This window comes from Grampus griseus (assembly GCF_964374135.1).
Source record: "Grampus griseus genome assembly, chromosome: 5".
NCBI classification, from domain to species: Eukaryota; Metazoa; Chordata; class Mammalia; order Artiodactyla; family Delphinidae; genus Grampus; species Grampus griseus.
In genome coordinates, this window is record NC_138998.1 from 61,351,533 (window position 1) to 61,373,049 (window position 21,517).

General features: G+C 58.3%; 1 protein-coding gene across 1 annotated transcript; it reads left to right on the forward strand.

Moving 5' to 3' along the window:
• The first annotated feature begins 597 nt into the window (after positions 1-597).
• Positions 598-20,379, forward strand: EPHB3 (EPH receptor B3). Its single transcript, XM_082654651.1, has 16 exons — positions 598-919; positions 9,547-9,611; positions 10,823-11,495; positions 13,829-13,984; positions 14,779-15,129; positions 15,282-15,406; positions 15,569-15,728; positions 15,809-15,917; positions 16,304-16,356; positions 17,401-17,523; positions 17,633-17,880; positions 18,389-18,604; positions 18,716-18,865; positions 18,958-19,151; positions 19,255-19,410; positions 19,516-20,379. Exons 1-16 carry the CDS (start codon positions 802-804, stop codon positions 19,622-19,624), a joined length of 3,006 nt encoding a protein of 1,001 aa, XP_082510777.1. The 5' UTR covers positions 598-801; the 3' UTR covers positions 19,625-20,379.
• The last annotated feature ends 1,138 nt before the right edge of the window (positions 20,380-21,517 follow it).

A 21,517-nucleotide genomic window follows, 5' to 3' on the forward strand; every position in this document is an offset into this window, starting at 1 on the left:
GGCGCCCCCGGCTCGTTGTAAGTGGATGGCACCTCGCCGGACACAGGTTCGGTTACTAAACGCCAATGGGGGACAGGAGGCGGGCTTCTCCCTCTGACGGACAGTATCGCTCCGCCCAATCTGATTCATCTTTTCCTTGGCCCCGCCCACCCCAGTCCTCAGAGAACGAAGGTGGGCGTGATGGAGCCGCCGCCAACTGAACTCCGGCAGAGTGCTCTCGAGGCCGAACCAGCGCGCCTGGCGGTCTGTGAGTGGGTGGAGGATGGCTAAGGGTGGGGCCTCAGAGATGACAGGCAGGCGGCCGGCCCCACCCCTCTCGCCCAGAGCGGCCTCGCCAGCGCTGGGGATAGCAGAAGTGAGTACGTGAGCGGCGCAGCAAGAACCCAGCTCGGACCCCGGACGGCGCGCGCACCCGGAGTCCCCGATCCGAGTCGGACCCGCAGCAGACCTCTGGATTATTGTGCACACCGAACTACCACCACTTGCGCACTCCCACCCCGGCCCGCCCCCCCGAGTCCACTGGTTCCGAGCTCTCCAAGCGCACCGGATTCTCCAGGACCGGTCCGTCCAGATTCCCCTGGGACCGACCTGCCCGCATCCCTCAGCATCGCCCGGCTCAGGGCGCCGCCTCGGTCCCGGAGCCGCCTGCCTGGATTGCACCCTCTCCTTGCCTGGATCTCGTAGGACCACCGTGCGCGAGCCTTCTTCGGAGCCCGCCGAGCGGACCCTCCCGCGGGTGCCCGCAGCCCCGCCGGCGCGGCCCGGCGCGGCTCGGCTCGGCTCCCGGAGCCCGCCCCGGCCATGGCCCGAGCCCGCCCGCCGCCGCCGCCGCCGCCGCCGCCGCCGGGGCTCCTGCCGCTGCTCTCTCCGCTGCTGCTGCTGCCCCTGCTGCTGCCCTCCGGCTGCCGGGCGCTGGAAGGTGAGCGGCGTCGGGGGGTGCGTCCAAGGGTTAAGGTGTCCGGGGTCGCCCGAGCGTGGGCCGGGGAGGGTCTGCGGTGTTGGTCCGATGAGGGCTGGGCGCACTTCAGAGGAAGCTCGGTCACCCGCGCCCTTTCCAGGGTCCGGAGGATGGGGTGGGGAGGACGCTCTCGGCGCCGCCTCGGAGGCTCCAGCTACCTCTGTGGCAGGCAGTCTGCCGGTTGCGAGATCGCGGGCAGCTCAACTCGGGAGAGCGTCCCCGAAAGTCATGGCCCGGCCGTGAGCTTCTGAGGGAGTACCCCGCACTCAGGGCAGAGGAGCGGGGCGCCGGGCACCTTCTGGAGGCAAGGAAGTGTGGGCGACCCACCAGGCGAGGCGGGGGCTCTGAGGCTGATGCGGGGCTGTGGAAGGTGGAGGCGAAGCGGGACTCCCCAGGTTGAGGGGCGGCGTTGGTTCGGAACCCCTTGGAGTGATCAGTGAGAGTGTGAGTGCGTGCACCCCGCTTTGTCAGGGAATGGCTGCGGGGATGGAGAGGCGGGGGCCTGTTGTTTACGGTTTACGAGCGCCAACTATCCACGAGGTGCTGTGTTCACCGGGCATTACACGCGGCTCTGCGGCACCCCCTCTGCCTTCTAGCAGGACACCCCGTGTGCTGGGGTCTCCACCGAACCCCTGAGGTTCCGGGGCTTGTCCCAGGTAGTGCCGGAGCCGGTGCCTTACGCATTAGCCGGTGGGAAAAGGCCGGGCTTCTCTCGATGGGTTCTGTGAAACCTGCCGAGACTGCTCCAACTTCCAAACGACTGTGGTTGGATGGACAGCCCAAGTGTTTTTGGCCCCGGTGGGAGAGTTCACACACTTGACACAAGCCTGAGGGAACAGAGGCACTGACACTGGTTAAACAATAGACATACAGACAGATGCAGACACAAACGCACAGTTCCCAAAATTTTTGGAGCCATTAAATGAGGGAAAATAAACCTTCCTTAAGGTGGAGGGAAGGACACCACAGAAATTTGGGGGAAATTGGGATTATAGGCAGTACTTATATTTGGTATCTTTAACAAATCCGGTCACTTTCTTAGTTTGAGAACAAACATATGAATTCCATGCGACTTGGTTTGTTCATATGTTCGTAATCGGTAAACTTGAAGGTTGGAAGGAAAAAAGAACAGAGTTCGGAGAGAAAGGCATTCTCTGGTTCTTTCTCATTTTCTCCAGGGGGAAAAACACATTCTTCTGAACGTCTTTTATCTCTGAGCCCATTGGTGCTGACAGACTGATTCACACGGGTGGACGCATGCAAATCCAGACAGACACACCGAGGTCGCGCCCACGCTTGTGCACGCTCTCCCACATGTGTGTGATAGAATCACAGGCGTGAGAAACCGGTGTGGGGCTTTGTTGTTGATTGCCTCAAGGGTGTGAGCCAGGGAGCCTGCTGGAGTTCCCAGGTCTGTGTCTTAGCCCGGGAGAGGCGACACAGGCACACGCACTTACAGGACTGTGTGTGCCAGGCCCCAGAGCCCTTGTTGTGGGGCGTGGTGGGTGCTGATTCGGAGAGTGGAGTGGGGGCGTGGTTTGGGTCAGGTGAGCAAGGGGTACCTGAAAAGGCTCACCCCTTCTTTCCTCCCTCCCTTCTTCCTCTTTCCCTTCCTTTCGTCCTCCTTTTCACCCCTCACAATCTGCTGGTCCCTCTAGACCCCAGCTGGCAGGCCCTAGCTGGGAGCTGGCATCCAGGCCTCCAAGCCCAGGACCCAAAGGGCTGACCAGGAGGCAAAGGCCTGATGAGCTGTAGCAGCCCAGGAAAGAGAGGACAGTGGGACCACTGCCCCTACTCTGTCCCCTCCTCCCTCAGGCTGTGAAGTAGGATCTGGGGCTATTCCCTGGCTGGGTGGGTGGTGGCTGGGAGGCCAGGCCAGTGTGGGGTGCCCCTAGGAAGGTAGCAGTGCCTCCCAAGTGTGGCTTTCACGAGTTCCTTCACTTTTGCCATATATGAGAACTTAGGGTCTTCCGCTGGCGTGAGAATGAAAGGAAAAAGAGAGATGACGCCTCAGGGTGCTGACCCCAGCCCAGTGGTCTACCTAACCACACTCCTGCTCTCCCTCACTGTGAGATGGGATAGTAGTCGAACCCACTGTGAGATGGGATAGTAGTTGAACCCATCTCCTAGGGCTGTTATGAAGATTGAATCCTTAATGTGTGTCAAGTGCTTAGCACAGCCATTGTTATTCAAGGATTAACTGTTATTATTACCCTAGGGTCTGCTCCTTGGGGAGCGCCAGAAAGTGAAACTGGTGTGTACCCTTGCCCTGCTGGAGGGAGCTTAGAGGACGCAATAATGGGAGGAGGAAAAGTTCGTCTGGGGAGGAAGTTGTCCCCCCACCTCCATCTTTTTCCAGCTTGGGGAGGGAAAGGATGGGATGGGAAGAGAGCTGGGTCAGGAGACAGCTGTCCTTGACTCCTGCCTGTACCCCATCCCTATTCTGGAGCTCCAATGGCGGGATGGGTGGACCTGGGGGTCCTGGGCTGTGGCCAGAGGACAGGGCTGGGTGGGACGCCCAGCACTGAAGCTCTCTTCAGCCCCCCAAGCTTTATGGGTGGAGGATCTCACTCGGTTGCTCCACCCAGCCTTCCCTTTGGTTTTGCCAGGATTTGGTTTGCCCTTGGCCTTAGGGAGCCTTTAGGCTCTTGGCCTCTGAGGTCATTATATTTAGGCCCAGGGTCCTTGAGCTGTGGGCGCTGTCCCTCATGGTCTCATTGATTAGATGCTGTCTAGCACCTGGTGGTTCTTCCTCCCTATATACTTGGGGTTCATGAAGATTCTGCATCCAAATATCTCATCAGTTTTCCATGAGGATGGAGCCAGGGTCCTGGCTTATTCTCCTTGGTTGAAGAAACACCTCTCTCCTTGCCCTCTGATTGATTTCCACCTGCGCGCGCGCGCGCGCGCACACACACACACACACACACACACACACACACACACACACACAAATTGCCCTCGATTTTACCCTCACTCACAGGGAAACAGGGCCACCTTGTTGCTCACTCTGCTTTCAGGTAATGTCCCCCAGTCCCCCAAGCCAAGACCATTCTCCCCTTCAGGACCATGAACCAGGGAGTGGGGTCCAGTAGGTGAGCGGACCAGGAACAGGGCGTGGGATAGGAAGGATGTCTGGACCATAGGGTCCTTATACCTCAGATGGGGTGAGGAGGTCCCTGCTGGGAAGAGACTCTTTTGAGAAAAAAGAAACAGTTACCAGATGTAAGAGGGGGGACTGGACAGCCTTCTCCCAGGCAAGCCCTGTAGCTGAGCTGCTGCTGTAGTGGAAGCAGGCCCTGGCGGGGGACAGGCAGTGTGTGACCCATCTCTTTCTCAGAGGCAGCACCAGTGACCACCGAGTAGGTGGCAGCTGAGAGGGGACAGCGGGCTGGGGTTTCTGTGGCTTCCTCACTTGTTCGAGTGGCCTCTGGCTCTCCAGCCCCCCCGCCCCGCCCCTGTTTGTCTTCAGCTGGCACCTCAGAGCTGCGACAAGGGACAGCAGCAGGGATTGGGGGGAACCAGTTTGTCCGTCACTGTCTTCCCTTTAACCAGAACTGCTGCCACCGCCACCGCTGTGGCCTCAGCAGCAGCGAGCTAACCCAAAGCTGCTGTGGGCAAGGCCTCCGCCACCCGCCTTACACTAATTAAACAGCATGAAGAGGCTGAATCACCAGGCCTGCATAGTTTGAAAATTGTAGCCCTGCCTGTTGTGCTGAGTCAAACTGGTTTGTCGGGATTGGGCAGCTGGGAGTGGGGGGAGGGAGACTGGATACATCTGGGCACCTGATGGGGTGGGAGAGGCCCCCTGCCCCAAGGGCTGGCCCTGGCACCGGGTCTCCTGTTGCCTCTCCGCCCCCAGACTCCTGGTCAGACCCGCTGTGGCTGGGCTCCCAGGGAAGGGCTCCAAAGCTAGCTGTTCATCCGTCCTTCTGGCTGCTGGCAGGGCCACAACTGGGGTGGGGGCTGTGGGGGGCTGTGGATGAGCACTGAGGCATTTGGGCTCCTGTCCTGTGCTTCTTCCTCCCTTCTCCTCCCTCTCAGGTTTATTTAATTATAAATCTCCGTGATCTGAGGGGAAGAATGAAAACCAAAATGTGTTCTGTTCTGGGATGCTCCCCTCTCCTCCATCCCAGACTGGAGGCCCTCGGGGCCATGGCAGGGGGCGGGTGGTGGCCCTCCAGGTCCCATGGCAGGGTCTGCCTAAGACCCCTTTCTCCCCGGGCTGACCACCCGGAGTGTGCAGGTTGGTACACGCGTGTACACACACCGACACGCAGGGGAGGAGAAGGATGGGAGAAGATGGGACAGATCCCTTGGATTGGTTGGCTGAGGTAGGGACCCCAGGCGGAAGAGGGGGACCAACTCCGAAGTGACCGGGAGTTTCCTCCCTCTCTTTGCAGGCAGGGTTCCAGGGTGTGCCTTCTCGCCCGCACCCTGCCCCTCTGTCCTCCTGCCCCTGCACGCGCTGCTGGCCCAGCCCAGGAGCGTGACCTTTCCCACCACCTCAACGTCCTCGGTCTGGAGTTTGGGCCGGTGGGTTTCTTGCTCCTGTCTCTAGATTTGTTTGATTCTCTGGTCTCACTGGCATGCCTGTTCCCAGGGTGGGGTGCTCTGTGTGACTTGGGGCTTGGGGTCGCTGTGGGGTCTGGCAGCTCCATAAAGTTGTGTGTCCCTGGCCCTTCACTAGGGCAGGTGGCAGGCTCCCAGCACCAGGGCGGCCCAGTGAGGCCCTCAGACACAGGCTGGGTGCCCACGATGTTCTCCTCCTGCTGGGCCCACAACTTATGTGTTGCCTGAAGCTCCTGAGGCTAAATGCCCTCATCGTGCCACCCCCTCCCCAAGGGCTCAGTGCTGGGGATGGTGGCATTGTGCTGGCCGGGAAGTGGCCTGATGCTTGGGCAAGGGCTGCACCTGGGGAGGCTGCACCCAGCCACACCCAGAATCATCCTCATGCCCCTGCCCCACCCCTAGCCTCGTGACCTGTGACAGCTCCTGCCTGGGTCAGGGCCACGGGAAGCTGGTCTGGGGCTTGTTCCTTCCCTGAGCCTCTGGCCGAGGCTGCCCCAGTACCTTTGCTTTCTCAGCAGACAGTGCCCTCTCTCAACTCTTCCTCCACCCCACTTGAAAACTCACCTCATAGAAAGATCGTGCTTGTAGCGTGTGTGTGGGTGTGTGGGTGTGGGTGTGGGTGTGAGATGTGCATGGAGGATGCACCTCTGAGGCTTTACACAACCTCTAGATATTGATACTTATACTGTGTCTGCATGCTCCTGTGGAATGTTTTGGTGCAAATGGGCATCTGTGCATGTGCAGCTGATGCTAGTTGTGTGTGACTGTGTAAGAGCATGTCACCGTGTCTGTACAGAGAAACTGGTGTTTGCGTTTGTACTTGACTACACTCAAGACTGTGACTTGTGGTTGGCAATAGTGTGCAGTTGGGTGTGTAGGGAGAACGCACTATTGAATGCACGTGCCCTCACGTATGCATATGTCTCAGGAAATCCGCACATCTGAGGGCTGTGAGAGTGAGTCTTTGCCTAAGGCAAGCCCAGTCTGTGTGTAGGAAAGACTCATTGTATACGAATGTCTCAGGAAGACTGATCTGCTTGTACCATATGTATCCGTGTGTCCATCAAAGACAGACTGTAGCTGTGTGTGAAGCCGTGTGTGTGTTTGCGGGTGGCTGTGGCTTTGTGTGTTTTTGTCCACCATACGTGTGACTTGTCGCTGCTTGGCCCCGGTGGCGGGAACGAGCCCAGCCACTGAGAACTGGGTGATGTGTGTGCGTCTGTGTGTGCACAGGCCGGGGCCACACGGCTGCTGCCACGTGGCTGTTCCCCGCGGCCCTGTGAAACCTGAAAGGGGTGCTGCTTTCCTTCTGAGCATTGAAGCCCCAGTCCCAGCACATCCCAGAAAGGCCTGGTGGCCACTTCCCTGCTTGCTTCGTGGGTTGGTGGGGCTGTATGGGGAGCAGCCACTTGGACAGAGGAGGGTGCGGGTGCAGTTGGCAGCTGGGGAGTGTGGAGATTGCTCCCTCATTCCTCTTTTGTCCCTGTCCCCTGTAACTGTATCCTTTACCCCCGCGTGTGTACCTACACACACACCCACACCCACACATGCCACACACATAGAAAAGGTGGGCTCTGTTGGGCTGGGTCTCTCCCCGCCCCACCCCCAGACAGATGGATACTGGGGACCACCCCCCATGTTCTTCCTGAGGCTGGGACCCAGGCACCTCAGGGTCTCCCTCTTGCTGAAGCGAGCAGGCCCCTCCCCTCCCCCAGAGAGCAAGCCCCCTCCCCACCAGGGTGACCGAGCCTTCCTCAGGCACACATGACTCGAAATCTAAGTCCTCTCCTCATTAATGGGAAAAATGTGCCGAGATTGAGCGATGGCCAAGGCTGAGCGATGGCCGAGGGCCGATCCCCGCCCCCTCCCTCTCTCGCTCCCCAGAAATTAAGCAGAAACGAAGATCCTACCCCACCAACCCCCCCCGCCCCCTCCCCCCACTCCTCTCCGAGCCGGCGCAGGGCTTGTTTTAAACTGCGGAGGAATCTGGCTGGAGGGGGGAGGGGCTGAATATTTGGGTTTAAACAGTTCCAGATGGGTTTGGCACTGGCTGAGCAGAAGGAAGTGAGGGAGATGGAGGAGGGAGGCAGCGCGAGGGAGCGGTGGGAGCCCTGGCCTGCTCGGCGGCGGGCGGCGGGCGGCGGGCAGACAAGCAGGCGGACTGGCTGGGGGGAGGGGGTGCGCTTGGCTCCACGGCTCCCAGGGACAGCGGTACTCCGAGCCGCTGGCTAGCGAAGAGGCTACTTGGCAGCCTCCCTCTCTGTGTCTGTCTCCTGGGGCCTCCTTGTCTCTCCATCTCGCTGTCTTTTGTAGTCCACCGCCGGCCATCCCGGCTGTCTGGTCCTAGCCAGCCGGCTCAGCACATCCCTCCAGTTCAGTGCCGCCCACCATCCGCCTGCTCCGCCCGCCTGTCTCCCTCCTTGCCTGTTTCTGGGGCCCCTGCTTCTGCCCATCCCGTCTTCCCTCCCGTACCCCTCTACCCCCCTGCTAAATGTCTGTGTCTGTCTGTCTGCCAGAGGGGCCTGTCAGGCCACCGACGATGAAGCTGGGATAGCGCATCCTGCAGCCGGGCCCTCCAGGGACCAGCTGCTGCTGCAGGAAGGTGAGGGAGCCTCACTCCCCAAAGTGAATGGCTGCTGCTCGCTGCTCCCTTTGCCTCACGTGAGGGCCTGGGGCCACAGCTGCCTCATCCCCCATCCTAGGCTCAGACCCAGACTGCAGGAAAGTGGCGAAGGCCGAAAGCCTGGAGCCTGTGGGGTTTGGGCCTTTCCCTTCCTGGATACCTCCAGCCTGCCCCATTGCTGACGTGGAGGCCTTCAGAAGTTCTGGGGTGGCCCTGCCCCATTCCAGGTTGGAGTGGAGGGGAGAACTGCTGGCTCTCTTCCAGGCTATGGGAAAGGACCTGGGGCCTCTTTTCTGCTCCTAGGTCTAATGTTGGGGTCACACTGTCAAGAGAGTTTTCAAGCCAGAACCCAGGATCCAGGTTCCTAGGGGAGCAAGTTTAAGTCAGAAACGTTAATAGGCGCCTCCTGTGGCCGAGCAAAAGGAAACAGATAAAAAAATCCGAAGCTCAGAAGAGGATCGGTGCTATGACAAAGCACCTGGCCCTGGATGCATAGAGGAAGGCGTCCAACCCTGACTTGGTGGTTCAGGGAAGGCTTCCTGGAGGAGACGACATCTTGGTTGGGACTTAGGGTATACACAGGAGCTTTCCAGGTGTTCTCTGTTCCCCCTTTACAGAAGGGCATATTGCAGTCAGAGGGCCCTGGTTAAGGGGTTAGTTGTGGAATCAGATAGACCTGAATTTGAGTCACCTTTCAACTTTTCACCTCAAGTCCTAACAGTTTTACCTTACGCCCTATATGTACTGTATCTGGGCATCAGTTTCCTCATCTGTAAAAGAGGTACGCCAACAGTACTTTTATCCAAGGATTGCAGGAAGAACTGAACTAGCTCTAGAGGAACTAGTCTGGGCCTTGGTGGCCCTCACCCCGTCCTCAAAGAGCATTCCTGTCCTGTCCTCCAGAGATGGTCTGTGGGAGGCTGGGTGAGAGTGGGCTCTGGCCTGTGACTGCTCTTCCCTTCCCCTGGGCGTGTGTGGAGCTGGGCCTTTGTGCTGGGAGTGGAGTCAGGGGAGGCCTGAGCAACAGGGTCTGAAGCACACGGCCCTTTGTTCCAGGATAAAGGCCCTGCCAGCCCCTTTGTGTGGAGATTAGCAGAGCCTGTAGGTGTGTGAACTGGCCCTGCCTTCTGCCTCATTAACCCAGACCTGGGGTCAGCAGCTGACACTCACTCCCAGCTGGCCGGACAAGACATCTTTGGGGCTATGACATCTCTGGGGGTGGCTGCAGGGTCTCCTCTGGGCCAGGGGAGCTGAGGGTTTGGGGAACTTGGGGATGGGGTGGGAGTACCTGGTGGGAATCAATGTCTGGTGTCCTGGCCTTTCCTGGGCAACCTCCTCTTTCTCTTCATCCTAAACTTGGCCCCTGACCTTTTTTCTCCTTTTGCTCCCCCAGAGACCCTCATGGATACAAAATGGGTGACGTCTGAGTTGGCATGGACATCTCATCCAGAAAGTGGGGTAAGACTTCCCCCCCCATTTCTCCTGAGTGTTGGTTGCCAATTAACCCCTGCAGCAGGGCTCAAGAAGGGCTGCCTCTGCCCACTGCTTGTCAGTTCCCCCTCTTGCGGCATCCCCGTCCTCTTCATCTGTCACCTTCCTCCTTTGCCTGATGGTCCATTTCTGTGAGTGTTTTCATCTCTGACTCTTCAGCCTGCTTCTGTCCCCGCTCCGCCATACACACCACCTTTGGCTCATTCTCCCTCTGCCCACCCCCCAGCCTGTCTTCAGCCTATTTCCATCCCTCTCCTGCCTGACATCCCTTTGCATGTCTGTCCTGACCATCTCCCTCCTTCCTGGGTGCTTGGGAACAAGGAAACCTTGGTTCCAGATCTCTGACTTGCTGTGTGACCTTGAGCAAGACAGTTTGCCTTTCTGGGCCTCCATTTCTTGACTGTTACATTCCTGTAGTCCTGACGTCTCTAAAGTGTTCTAATTAGCCTCCCTAGATGTCCTTCACAACTACACTAAGTTCTGGAACACTGGATTTGGGTGATATTATAGGCCCTTAGTCACCAGACCTGACTCTGTGACCTTGGGCAAGTCCCTGCCTTTGTGAGTCTTGACTTCCTCTCCTCTGGAGTGGGGACAACAGATGTATTGGATAGGGTTTTTCCGTGAGATGTTACGGAAGAAGCTGAATGAACTTTCTGGCCAACCCAATACCTTATTAAGGAGCTGTGAAGGTTAAATGCGATGGTAATAGTGATAACCAAAGTTTACTGAATGCTTGCTCTATCTGTATCAGGCATTGGTGCAAGCCCATTACATATATTAAACTGATTTAATTCCTCACAGCCTCATTTACTTGCAATCAGTCCCACTTTATAGACAATGAAATTGAGGCATAAAGATAATAAACATTATAGCTAATTCTCACATAGTACTTAGCAAGTGCCCCATTCTAAGTGCTGTAGTCATTTAAAGTCATTTATTCCTTATACATCTTCTTCTTACCATGTTACAGATGGGGAAGTGGGGGCACAGGGAGGTTAAGTGACTTACCCGTAGTCACACCACAAGCAGAGAACTGGGATTTGAACCCACGTAGTCTGTGTGCTCAACCGCTACACCATGGAAGCATCTCTGTGAAGTAAATACAGCAGATCTGGGCATGTGATAAGCACCCGGCAAATGCCGGTGCTTACTCTCTGTCTTTTTCACTTGCACAGTGGGAAGAGGTGAGCGGCTATGACGAGGCCATGAACCCCATCCGCACGTACCAGGTGTGTAACGTGCGCGAGTCAAGCCAGAACAACTGGCTTCGCACAGGGTTCATCTGGCGGCAGGACGTGCAGCGGGTCTACGTGGAGCTCAAGTTCACTGTGCGTGACTGCAACAGCATCCCCAACATCCCTGGCTCCTGCAAGGAGACCTTCAACCTCTTCTACTATGAGGCTGACAGCGACGTGGCCTCGGCCTCCTCCCCCTTCTGGATGGAGAACCCCTACGTGAAGGTGGACACCATCGCGCCCGATGAGAGCTTCTCGCGGCTTGATGCCGGCCGTGTCAACACCAAGGTGCGCAGCTTCGGGCCGCTCTCCAAGGCCGGCTTCTACTTGGCCTTCCAGGACCAGGGCGCCTGCATGTCGCTCATCTCTGTGCGTGCCTTCTACAAGAAGTGCGCATCCACCACCGCAGGCTTCGCGCTCTTCCCCGAGACCCTCACCGGGGCTGAGCCCACCTCACTGGTCATTGCCCCTGGCACCTGCATCGCCAACGCCGTGGAGGTGTCGGTACCCCTCAAGCTCTACTGCAACGGTGACGGGGAGTGGATGGTGCCTGTGGGTGCCTGCACCTGTGCCACCGGCCACGAGCCAGCCGCCAAGGAGTCCCAGTGCCGCCGTGAGTGGGGACTGGCCTGGGGAGGGTCTGGCCCACAGCCGCCCGCTGCCCCCTACCCACCGCTTCCTACCTGCCAGACAGGGGGGTCTGGCCTTAGGTCTGGGGCAGAGGGAGGAAAGGGAGGAGGGGTATCAGGTGCAGAAAACATGGTGCAAGGAGGGAGATGAGAGAAAATGAGGAGAGACACCAGAATACCAGGAGAAAAAAATGAAACTAAAGAGAGAGGAAGGAAGACATGGAGAATCCTTGACAAGGAGGCAGCTGAAGAACGTGCTCAGAGTCTCGGGAGGCCAGCAGAGACGCCCGTTTGTCCAGTGCCACGTTTACGTTTCACCCTGCAAGTATTAGGTGGGACCCAGAGCTGCAGGCACCTCGTGATTGGCCGTTTAACCTGAGGGGTCTCATCTGCATCTTGAGAAGCAGTATTTATAGCACAGAGGTTAGGGGCCCAGTCTCTGAAGTCCTGAGTCCTGACTCTGCCACTTACCATCTGTGAGACCTTGGGCAAGTTATTTAACTCTTTGAACCCCGGTTTCCTCATGTGCAAAATGGGGACATTAATGGTGATTCCTTCATGGAGTTGTAGTGGGGCTTAACTGAATCAGTGCATGGCAGCCCTTGGAACAGTGCCTGGGACGTGGGGAAGCACAGCACCATGTAAGCGTTAGCTGTGACTCTCGGGAGCCCTGGGATGCATGGGGGACAAGGCTTGTTTGGTCCTGGTTTCATAGACGAGGAGGTTAGGAGGCCTGTCTTGGGTGGCTTGCCGAGACTCATAAGACCTCCCAGCGTGCTAGATTTTCCAGCTATAGCACCCGTTCATGAGAGGTTCTCTCATCTGAGGCTTACCACAACTTTGTAAGGTAGATTCCAGCTGCGTCTCCTGTGGAGCCAATAAGAAGGCCCAGAGAGGCTCTGCACTCTAGGCCTCATAGCTGGGAATGTGGGAGCTGGGACTGCAGCCTCACCCAGTGCTGTACCATGCAGGCCAAGGTGCTGAGGGCCTTGTCTTCTGTCCCCTCTGCCCTGTTCTCCCACCTGGCACTTGCAACCTGAAGCTACTAGGGGTGGGAGCTGGCTGTTAGCACAACCCTCAGTGTAAGGGGGCTGGAGGCCCAACCTGGCTGTGAGGCCCAGTGTCGGGTGCTGTTGTGGGAAGGTGAACAGTGCCTTGCCCTGCCCCTCTCCACTTCTCTATGGGAACCTGCCCCCAGACTTCCTCCTCCTAAGTGGAGAAAGGGGTGGGGGTGATGAGCCTGACAACCTGAAGAGCGGCTAACACTTTGCAGGTCCCTAGCAGGAAATGCACTATGGTTCCCATAGCAACCAGGCTGGCCTGGCCCCTGCCCCCTCTCCCACTGGCTCAAAAGAGCTGGGATGGAATATCACCTTAGTCGAGGGAGATTAAACCCCGGAGAAGGGCACAGACCCAACACCCCGGACGACCTCCCCAAAGGCAGTTGTATGTGGGCAGGATGACCATATGCTTTAGTGTGTCCAGGGCAGTCCTGGTTTATGCCTGTCATGCTAATGTGATTATTACTAGTGCCCGCTTTCACTCTCAAAGTAGTGCAGTTTGAATAATAAATTATATGGCCATCGTAGCTATGGGGACTCTCCAGAGCCAGGCCCAAAGAGAGGCTCTGAAGGGGTGTGCAGGCCCCGAGCTCTGGGCTCCCTTTGGGGATTGGGGTTCCCCTCGTGGATGCTTTGAGGCCTCTGAACTCCAGGTGACCCCAGCCTTCCTGCCTGCTTTCTTTCTCTCCTTTTCTCACCCTTCCTCAGCACCCACCCCTGCCCCAGGGCAGAAAGGAGCTGCTGCCCTGCTCCTGGTTGGGTGGGGAGAGAGGCTGGCTGTGAAACTCAGAGGCCCCACCTCCTGGCTCTTCTGGGGCGTTCTTCAGGATCTTCAGGAATAATTATCCTCGAGCTTCAGGGAGGGGTGGGGGCGCCCCAGCAGAGTAGAGGCTGCTGCCAGCCCACTAATGGTCTCTTCCCGTCCCCCTCCCTCCTCTTCCTCCTCCCTCTCATCCCTGCCTCGACAAGTCCAGGCTGTCCGGGTGATGGAGCTGACGTCTTCGTCTGTGAGGCCCCAGAGTTGGGGGTCGGGGTCGGGGCAGGGGCGGGGAGGAGTCCACTGACGTGGGGTTTCCATGGGGCAAAAGGGCCTTTTGTAGCTGCAGCTGGACTTAGGCAGTACCAGCACGGCCCCCGCAGTCTGGGAGGTGGGGGACCGAGACCTGTGCTTGGGAAGGGCCAGATTCCCACAGAGGTGTGGCGGGTTGGTGTCTGCAGGGATAGAGGTGAGACGTCCATCCTCTTCTCCCCCCCAGCCTGTCCCCCTGGGAGCTACAAGGCAAAGCAGGGAGAGGGGCCCTGCCTGCCCTGCCCGCCCAACAGCCGCACCACCTCGCCAGCCTCCAGCATCTGCACCTGCCACAGTAACTTCTACCGCGCAGACTCCGACTCTGCAGACAGTGCCTGTACCAGTGAGTGAACGCGCATCCTCATACTCTCCCACTCCAGGCCTTCCCTCTGCGGGCCAGCCCGGGGGTGCCTAAACAGTCTTTATGAATAGCTCCACTTTCCAGATAGGATAACTGAGGCTCAGGGGGGTTAGATGTTGTGTTCAACATGGCACAGGTAGGAAGTGACCGGTCCTGAGCCAGAATCCAGGTGAGCTGAAAGGCTTAGCCCTCGCACCAACATTTAATAAGCATTTGTTAGCTCCTCGTTGGGTATCAGAAACTGGCTAGGACCCTCTAGTCCATTACTCCTTCCTCTGTCTAGAACTGCTATTCTTTTGGCCCAACTCTAACCAGAGAGGGGACCTCATAACCCTGGGGCAGCCTGGTGTCCTGCTTTTTCCCTGCTTCAGCCTTTAGTGCCAGGAATTGCCAGGCGCCAGGGATGTGGAGGAAAAGATACAGTCACTGTTCTAGGAGCTTGCAACCTGGTGGGAGAAACAGATGTGGAAACAGATAATGACCATATAATGTGCTAAGTGCTGGGCTGGAGGGATGCCCAGGAATTGTTACAGGAATGCAGAGGACGGGAAGAGAATGAATCAAGGAAGGTTTCCAAGAGGAGGTGACCTCTCGAGTTGAGCCTTAAAGGCCAAATAAATAGGAGTGTGCCCAGCGAAGAAGCGTAGGCAAGGTATCCGCTTATTAAAGCAGAGGCAAAGGCAAGGAGGGAAGCAGCTTGGAGTGTGCAGGAACTCTGGACAGACGGTGGTCCTAGGGCCCTAGCTCACTGTCCTCTCCTTCCACCTTTCCCACAGCGGTGCCGTCTCCGCCCCGGGGTGTGATCTCCAATGTGAATGAGACCTCGCTGACCCTCGAGTGGAGTGAGCCCCGGGACCTGGGCGGCCGGGACGACCTCCTGTACAACGTCATCTGCAAGAAGTGCCGTGGGGGCCTTGGGGCCGGGGGCACCGCGACCTGCTCACGCTGCGATGACAACGTGGACTTTGTGCCTCGGCAGCTGGGCCTCACAGAACGCCGGGTCCACATCAGCCGTCTGTTGGCCCACACGCGCTACACCTTTGAGGTGCAGGCCGTCAACGGTGTCTCGGGCAAGAGCCCTTTGCCCCCCCGCTACGCGGCTGTGAATATCACCACCAACCAGGCTGGTGAGGAGGGCGCACAGGAGGGTAGGGCCTGGGCCATCTTCCCCCACATAGAGCTGAGGTTGCCTGGGGCACAGACCATCGGGGGTCCCGTGGGAACTGGGTCCTTGGGAAAGGTGCCAGGGCCCGTGATGAGCCCCCCGCTCTTCCCCTAGCCCCTTCTGAAGTGCCAACACTACACCTGCACAGCAGCTCAGGAAGCAGCCTGACCTTGTCCTGGGCACCCCCAGAGCGGCCCAACGGAGTTATCCTGGACTACGAGATGAAGTACTTTGAGAAGGTCAGAGCCTCCAGGGGCAGGAGGAAGCCTTGGGACAAGAAGATTACCCCAGAGAGTGTCAGGGGCCCTTGAGAGCAAAGCCTTGGGTACTGAGTGGGGGGTGGGCAGGGGCCGATGGGCGTCAGGGCCCACTGAGACACAGCCGTCCTCCTGGTATTGCAGAGTGAGGGCATCGCCTCCACAGTGACCAGCCAGAAGAACTCCGTGCAGCTGGACGGGCTGCGGCCTGACGCCCGCTACGTGGTCCAGGTCCGCGCCCGCACCGTAGCTGGCTATGGGCAGTACAGCCACCCGGCTGAGTTTGAGACCACAAGTGAGAGAGGTACACACCCCCCACTCACCTGTCCCTGCCCCTGTCCACACTTTCCACCCCACCACTCACCTGTCCCTCCCCGTCTCTAGGCTCTGGTGCCCAGCAGCTCCAGGAGCAGCTCCCCCTCATCGTGGGCTCTGCCACAGCTGGGCTTGTCTTCGTGGTGGCTGTTGTGGTCATTGCTGTCGTCTGCCTCAGGTACTCCCAGGCCCAGGGGCTGACTAGAGCTTCCCTTTAGTGCCCTAGAGCCCTCTCGCCACATAGGTGAACCATCACCCACGTCAGACCTAGAACCACAGCCTTCCTAGGCCCAGGCTATCCTTGTCGGAAAGGCTCTCTCCAGTCCATGCCTATGTCCTCGTCCTGTCCCCTTCCTGTCCCCTGAATCTACTGGCAGATTCCCTCAGGGACCAAGTCCACTGAGCCTCTTGCCCGGAGACCCAGTGGCAGCTGTAGCCACTGACCATAGCACCGGGCACTGGGTGGTCCCCTATGCTCTCTGCCCCTCCTGTGAGCCCAAGGGTCCTCTGAAGGGAAGGAGCTGCGGACTTGTCTCATGCCTACCCTCCACCCCGCCCCTCCAGGAAGCAGCGGCACAGCTCTGATTCAGAGTACACGGAGAAGCTGCAGCAATACAGTGAGTTTGCTTCCTCATCCCAACCTCCCAAAGCTCCCTTCGTCCCTGCAGGGCTTGGAGACACCCCTTTCCCTGTCTGGGACTTTATTCCTTTAACTCCTACCCTGGCTGCCCCCTCCTGCTTCCAATTAAGTGCCACTTCCTGAGCCCCTACCTCACGCCCCCTAGCCCCAGAGATGAGTGAGATGTGACCCCTGTCCTCAGGGGTAGTCAGTCTTGTAAGAAAGACGACATAGGTATACACAGGAAACAATGAGAGAACAATTAAGTGTTAAGCCGGGTGTTCCTGGGACAGAGGGCAGTGAGAGTTCAGAAAAAAGGAAGGCTTCCTGGAGGACGTAGCCTTGGGCTGAGCTGAGCCAGGTGGGATAAGCAGGGTTTAGAGAGTGGGGGAGAGCATTCCTGGCTAGAGGAGCCTCTGGAAGGTCGCGAGTGGGGTGGGGAGAGTGCCCGACAGGGGGGCCAGTGAGAAGGCTGGTTTGACAGCTGCTGGGAAGCCAGGCTGGGTGGTTGCGGCCAGTCCTTGGAGGGTCCTGAAAGGCAGGCAGAGGAGTTTGGACTTGACTGCACCACCGGTGATCTGAAAGGCTCTCAAGCTGGGGAGCAATACAATGAAAGTATTGTCGTAGGAAGACAGGTGTGTGGGCTAGATTGGTGAGCAAAGTCTAGAGGCAGAGCGCCCAGCTGGGAGGCTATTGCAGTAGTCTGAGTGTTGATGGCCTAGACAAGGTCGGGGGCAGTGGGAATGAGGAGAGGGACGGATCCGAAATAGGTTTTGACACCATGAGAGATGAGGGAGAAAGAAGAAGAATCCTAGGTGTCTAGCCGTCATGGTTACTAGTTCTCACCAAGAGGACAGTGGCGGGGTGGGGAGGGGCAAGTTCTGGCTTCAACAGAGGAGTACGGAGCAGGTTTAGCAGAGAGGCTGGGAATGTGTTCCTGTCTCGGGGAGGAACCTGGGGCAGTATCCCGGGTCGCAGAGTTCCCTCACTGTCGCCAGCTCAAGGATCTCACCCCCTCTCACACCCACCTTTTCTTCCTTAGTTGCTCCTGGAATGAAGGTTTATATCGACCCTTTTACCTACGAAGACCCTAATGAGGCTGTGCGGGAGTTTGCCAAGGAGATCGATGTGTCCTGTGTCAAGATCGAGGAGGTGATTGGAGCTGGTGAGTCCCCTGGGGCACGGTGGGGAGGAGAGGCTGGTGGTGACCCCGAGGGAGGGCAGAGGTGGTTGGGTACAGAAATAGCTTACTATCTGTGCCCTGTGCCCTGCAGGGGAGTTCGGGGAAGTGTGCCGGGGTCGGCTAAAACAGCCTGGCCGCCGGGAAGTGTTTGTGGCCATCAAGACACTCAAGGTGGGCTACACAGAGAGGCAGCGGCGGGACTTCCTCAGCGAGGCCTCCATCATGGGTCAGTTTGACCATCCCAACATAATCCGGTTGGAGGGCGTGGTCACCAAAAGTCGGCCAGTCATGATCCTTACTGAGTTCATGGAGAACTGTGCCCTGGACTCCTTCCTCCGGGTAAGAGCCAGCCCCTGGCCCCTCCCCCTCTTCCTCCCCCCACCCCCCAGAGAGCTAGGTTGGGCAAACCACCCCCTCCCACAAGTCAGGCAGACCCTATTCAAGTCCAAATATTTACCGAGGTGGCATGGTGCAGGGAAAGAGCTGGGCCTTCAGAGCCAGGAAAACCAGAGTTCTCATCCGGACTCTGTCCGCCCCCTACTGCCTGTGTGACCTCAGGCTTTACTTAACCTCTCTGAGTCTCAGCTGCCTTGGTTGTAAAATGAGAATGGTAAGTTATTTGGGTCCTCACAGGGGTTAATTGGGTTGATATAGACAGATGCCGGCCACATAGGAGGGCAGCTTCCTTACTCTCAGTGCACGAGGGACATGGTCAGAGGGGTAGATGAGGCATGGTCTTGGAGGACTTGGAGAGGGTGGGCAGGCAGGCAGGCAGGAGGGTCTTGGGTGGGCCTGCGGCCAGGCAGGAGGCAATGGGCACCCCCTTGAGCCTGCTCGTTGCCTCCAGCTCAACGACGGACAGTTCACGGTCATCCAGCTGGTGGGCATGTTGCGGGGCATTGCTGCCGGCATGAAGTACCTGTCTGAGATGAACTACGTGCACCGAGACCTGGCTGCCCGCAACATCCTTGTCAACAGCAACCTGGTCTGCAAAGTCTCAGACTTTGGCCTCTCCCGCTTCCTGGAGGATGACCCCTCTGATCCTACCTACACCAGCTCCCTGGTACAGGAAGCCGCCGGGAGGGAGACTGGGGGCGGGGCCAACCAGGCAGGGGCTCGGGGCTGGGGATCAGCCCGGAGACATAGGGTGAAGGGCGTGTGCCCCCCCCACCAGGGCGGGAAGATCCCCATTCGCTGGACCGCCCCAGAGGCCATAGCCTATCGGAAGTTCACCTCTGCTAGTGACGTCTGGAGCTATGGAATCGTCATGTGGGAGGTCATGAGCTATGGCGAGCGACCCTACTGGGACATGAGCAACCAGGATGTGAGTGGGGCCAGCCAGAGCGCTCGGGTGGGTGGGAACTGGCTGGGGAGCAGAGTGGTGGCTTACTCCAGGGTTCCCTGCTCTTGGCTCAGGTCATCAATGCCGTGGAGCAGGATTACCGGCTGCCCCCACCCATGGACTGCCCCACAGCACTGCACCAGCTCATGCTGGACTGCTGGGTGCGGGACCGGAACCTCAGGCCGAAATTCTCCCAGATCGTTAACACCCTGGACAAGCTCATCCGCAACGCCGCCAGCCTTAAGGTCATCGCCAGTGCCCAGTCTGGGTCAGTTCCTCCGCCTCTGCCCCTGCCCTGCTCCCGAGCCAGCAGCACTACCCCTGCTTCCCCTGACATCAGGACTCATCAAGTCCCTCTCTTCTCCCCACAGCATGTCACAGCCCCTCCTGGACCGCACGGTCCCAGACTACACGACCTTCACGACAGTTGGTGACTGGCTAGATGCCATCAAGATGGGGCGGTACAAGGAGAGCTTTGTCAGTGCGGGGTTTGCGTCCTTTGACCTGGTGGCCCAGATGACCGCAGAGTGAGTGTGCCTCCCATTTGGAGGGGCAGGGCTGGGGGCCCTGAGCTGGGCCCGGAGTGGTGGGCAGTCGGGGAGGGACTGACTGTGCCCTTGGCCCGTCTGCAGAGACCTGCTCCGGATCGGGGTCACCTTGGCGGGCCACCAGAAGAAGATCCTCAGCAGTATCCAGGACATGCGGCTGCAGATGAACCAGACGCTGCCTGTGCAGGTCTGACACCCAGCTCCCACTGGACGGGTGCCCTCCAGGGACTGTGCAGGACTCTGACCAGCTGGCTGGACTTCGGGACTTCGGGATGTCTGGCCTTCGGCTGTGGCCCAGAAGATGGAAGTCTGGGGAAGGCCCAAGCTAGGACTTCTCCTCCAGGCCTGTGCTCCCTCCGCAGGAAGTTTGCCCCAAACCTCTTCATATTGAAGATGGATTAGGAGAGGGGGTGATGACCCCTCCCAAGCCCCTCGGGGCCCCGGCCTTCCTGTTCTCCAGTGGGGGATCCCCACCACCTCAGACTTGGCTGTTCTTCAGTGCTGGAGGTCCTGGCGCGGTCAGGTGGGGAATACACCTGGGTTCCATAGGGCCCAGCCCTGGCAGGGGTCTGGACCCCCAGGTAGGCAGAGAGCAGTCCCTCCCTCAGGAACTGGAGGAGGGAACTCCGGGAATGGGGAAATGTGACACCCCCATCCCGAAGCCAGCTGGCCCCCTCCAGTTTGCACAGGGACTTGTTCTGGGGGCTGAGGGCCCTGCCCCACCCCCGCCCTTGGTGCTGTCATAAAAGGGCAGGCAGGGGCAGGCTGAGGAGCAACCCCTTGCCCCCCAGAGACTGACTCTCAGAGCCAGAGGTCGGATGTGAGTGAGTGAGTGAGTGAGTGAGTGAGTGAGTGAGTGAGTGAGTGTGTGTGTGTGTGTGTGTGTGTGTGTGTGTGTGTGTGTGTGTGTGTGTGTGTGTGTGTGTGTGTGTGTGTGTACGCACTGGCCTGCACAGAGAGTATGGGTGAGAGCTTGGTCCTCTGCCCTGCCATGGGGCCAGCTGGGCCGTCAGCGAAATAAAGGCAATAAGATGATTCTTTTGCCCCTTCTCATTCGACCTCCCAAGGCAGGATTCCCTGATGCCCTCGAGTTCACAGTCCCTCAGCGCCAGCCCTTCAGAACTCCCAGGAGTCATTGGGAGGCCAGATGCAAGCCACTCCAAGTACCACTTCCCTTTCATGCTTCAGCCTTGCGGCATCTGACTTCTTGGAAGTGGGGAAGTAACAGTAGAGAGGAAACTACCCCAGAGCTCCTTCCTTCTAAGGCCCAGGCCTTCCCAGGGGCTGTCGGAGTCTGGAAGGTGTTTTACAGATGGTGTTTCACACCCATTGTCTCTGAGGGGGCTGGGGGTAGAGGGAGTTGGTCAGCTCCCAGGGTCTCATGGCCCTGGACAAAGGGGATGAGAACCCACGGGTGTTCGGATGCAGAGGCCAGCTCCTTTCAGCAAGTGTCAGTGGAGCAGTGCGGCTCCTCTTTACTGAACGCTTACTATGCTCCTGGCACTGGGCTAAACCGCTCCATTTATACACGGATCTTATTTAATCTCACAACAACCCAGCCAGGGAAGGAAGTATTTTTATCTCTTTTTTACAGAGGAGGAAAGGGAGAGGTTAAGTAACTTGCCCAAAGTCGCTGAGCCAGTAAGTGAGGCCCGAGGCTGGGATTCCCACCCAGAGACTGCCTGCACACTTGAAAGGTTCAGAGGATAAATAACCAGAACCAGGGAGAGGGTTAGGAAAACAGCTTCTGGAAATAAATGTCAAAGGAGAAAGGGGGTGGAGTGGGCGTGGGGCTCAGAGGCCCCATAGATGCAGACACACGCAGGGAGGTGGGGTGGGAGGTGTGTGCAGTCACTTTCCCAGTGTCAGAAGGAGGGAACCTTGGGCAATAAACCTTGGTGGGGCATGGAACAGGTTTCTAAAGAACCTGCCCATCCGGGTCTGGCTGGACCCAGGAAGGAGTGTGGACAAAGCCTCACGGATCTCGCACATCTTTCCAGGCGGGGCAGAGCTCCGCAGAGGAATTCTAAGTGGGGGCAGTAGCTAGGGGGAGGCGATGCTGCAGCTGTGGAGGCCCAGGCAGCTA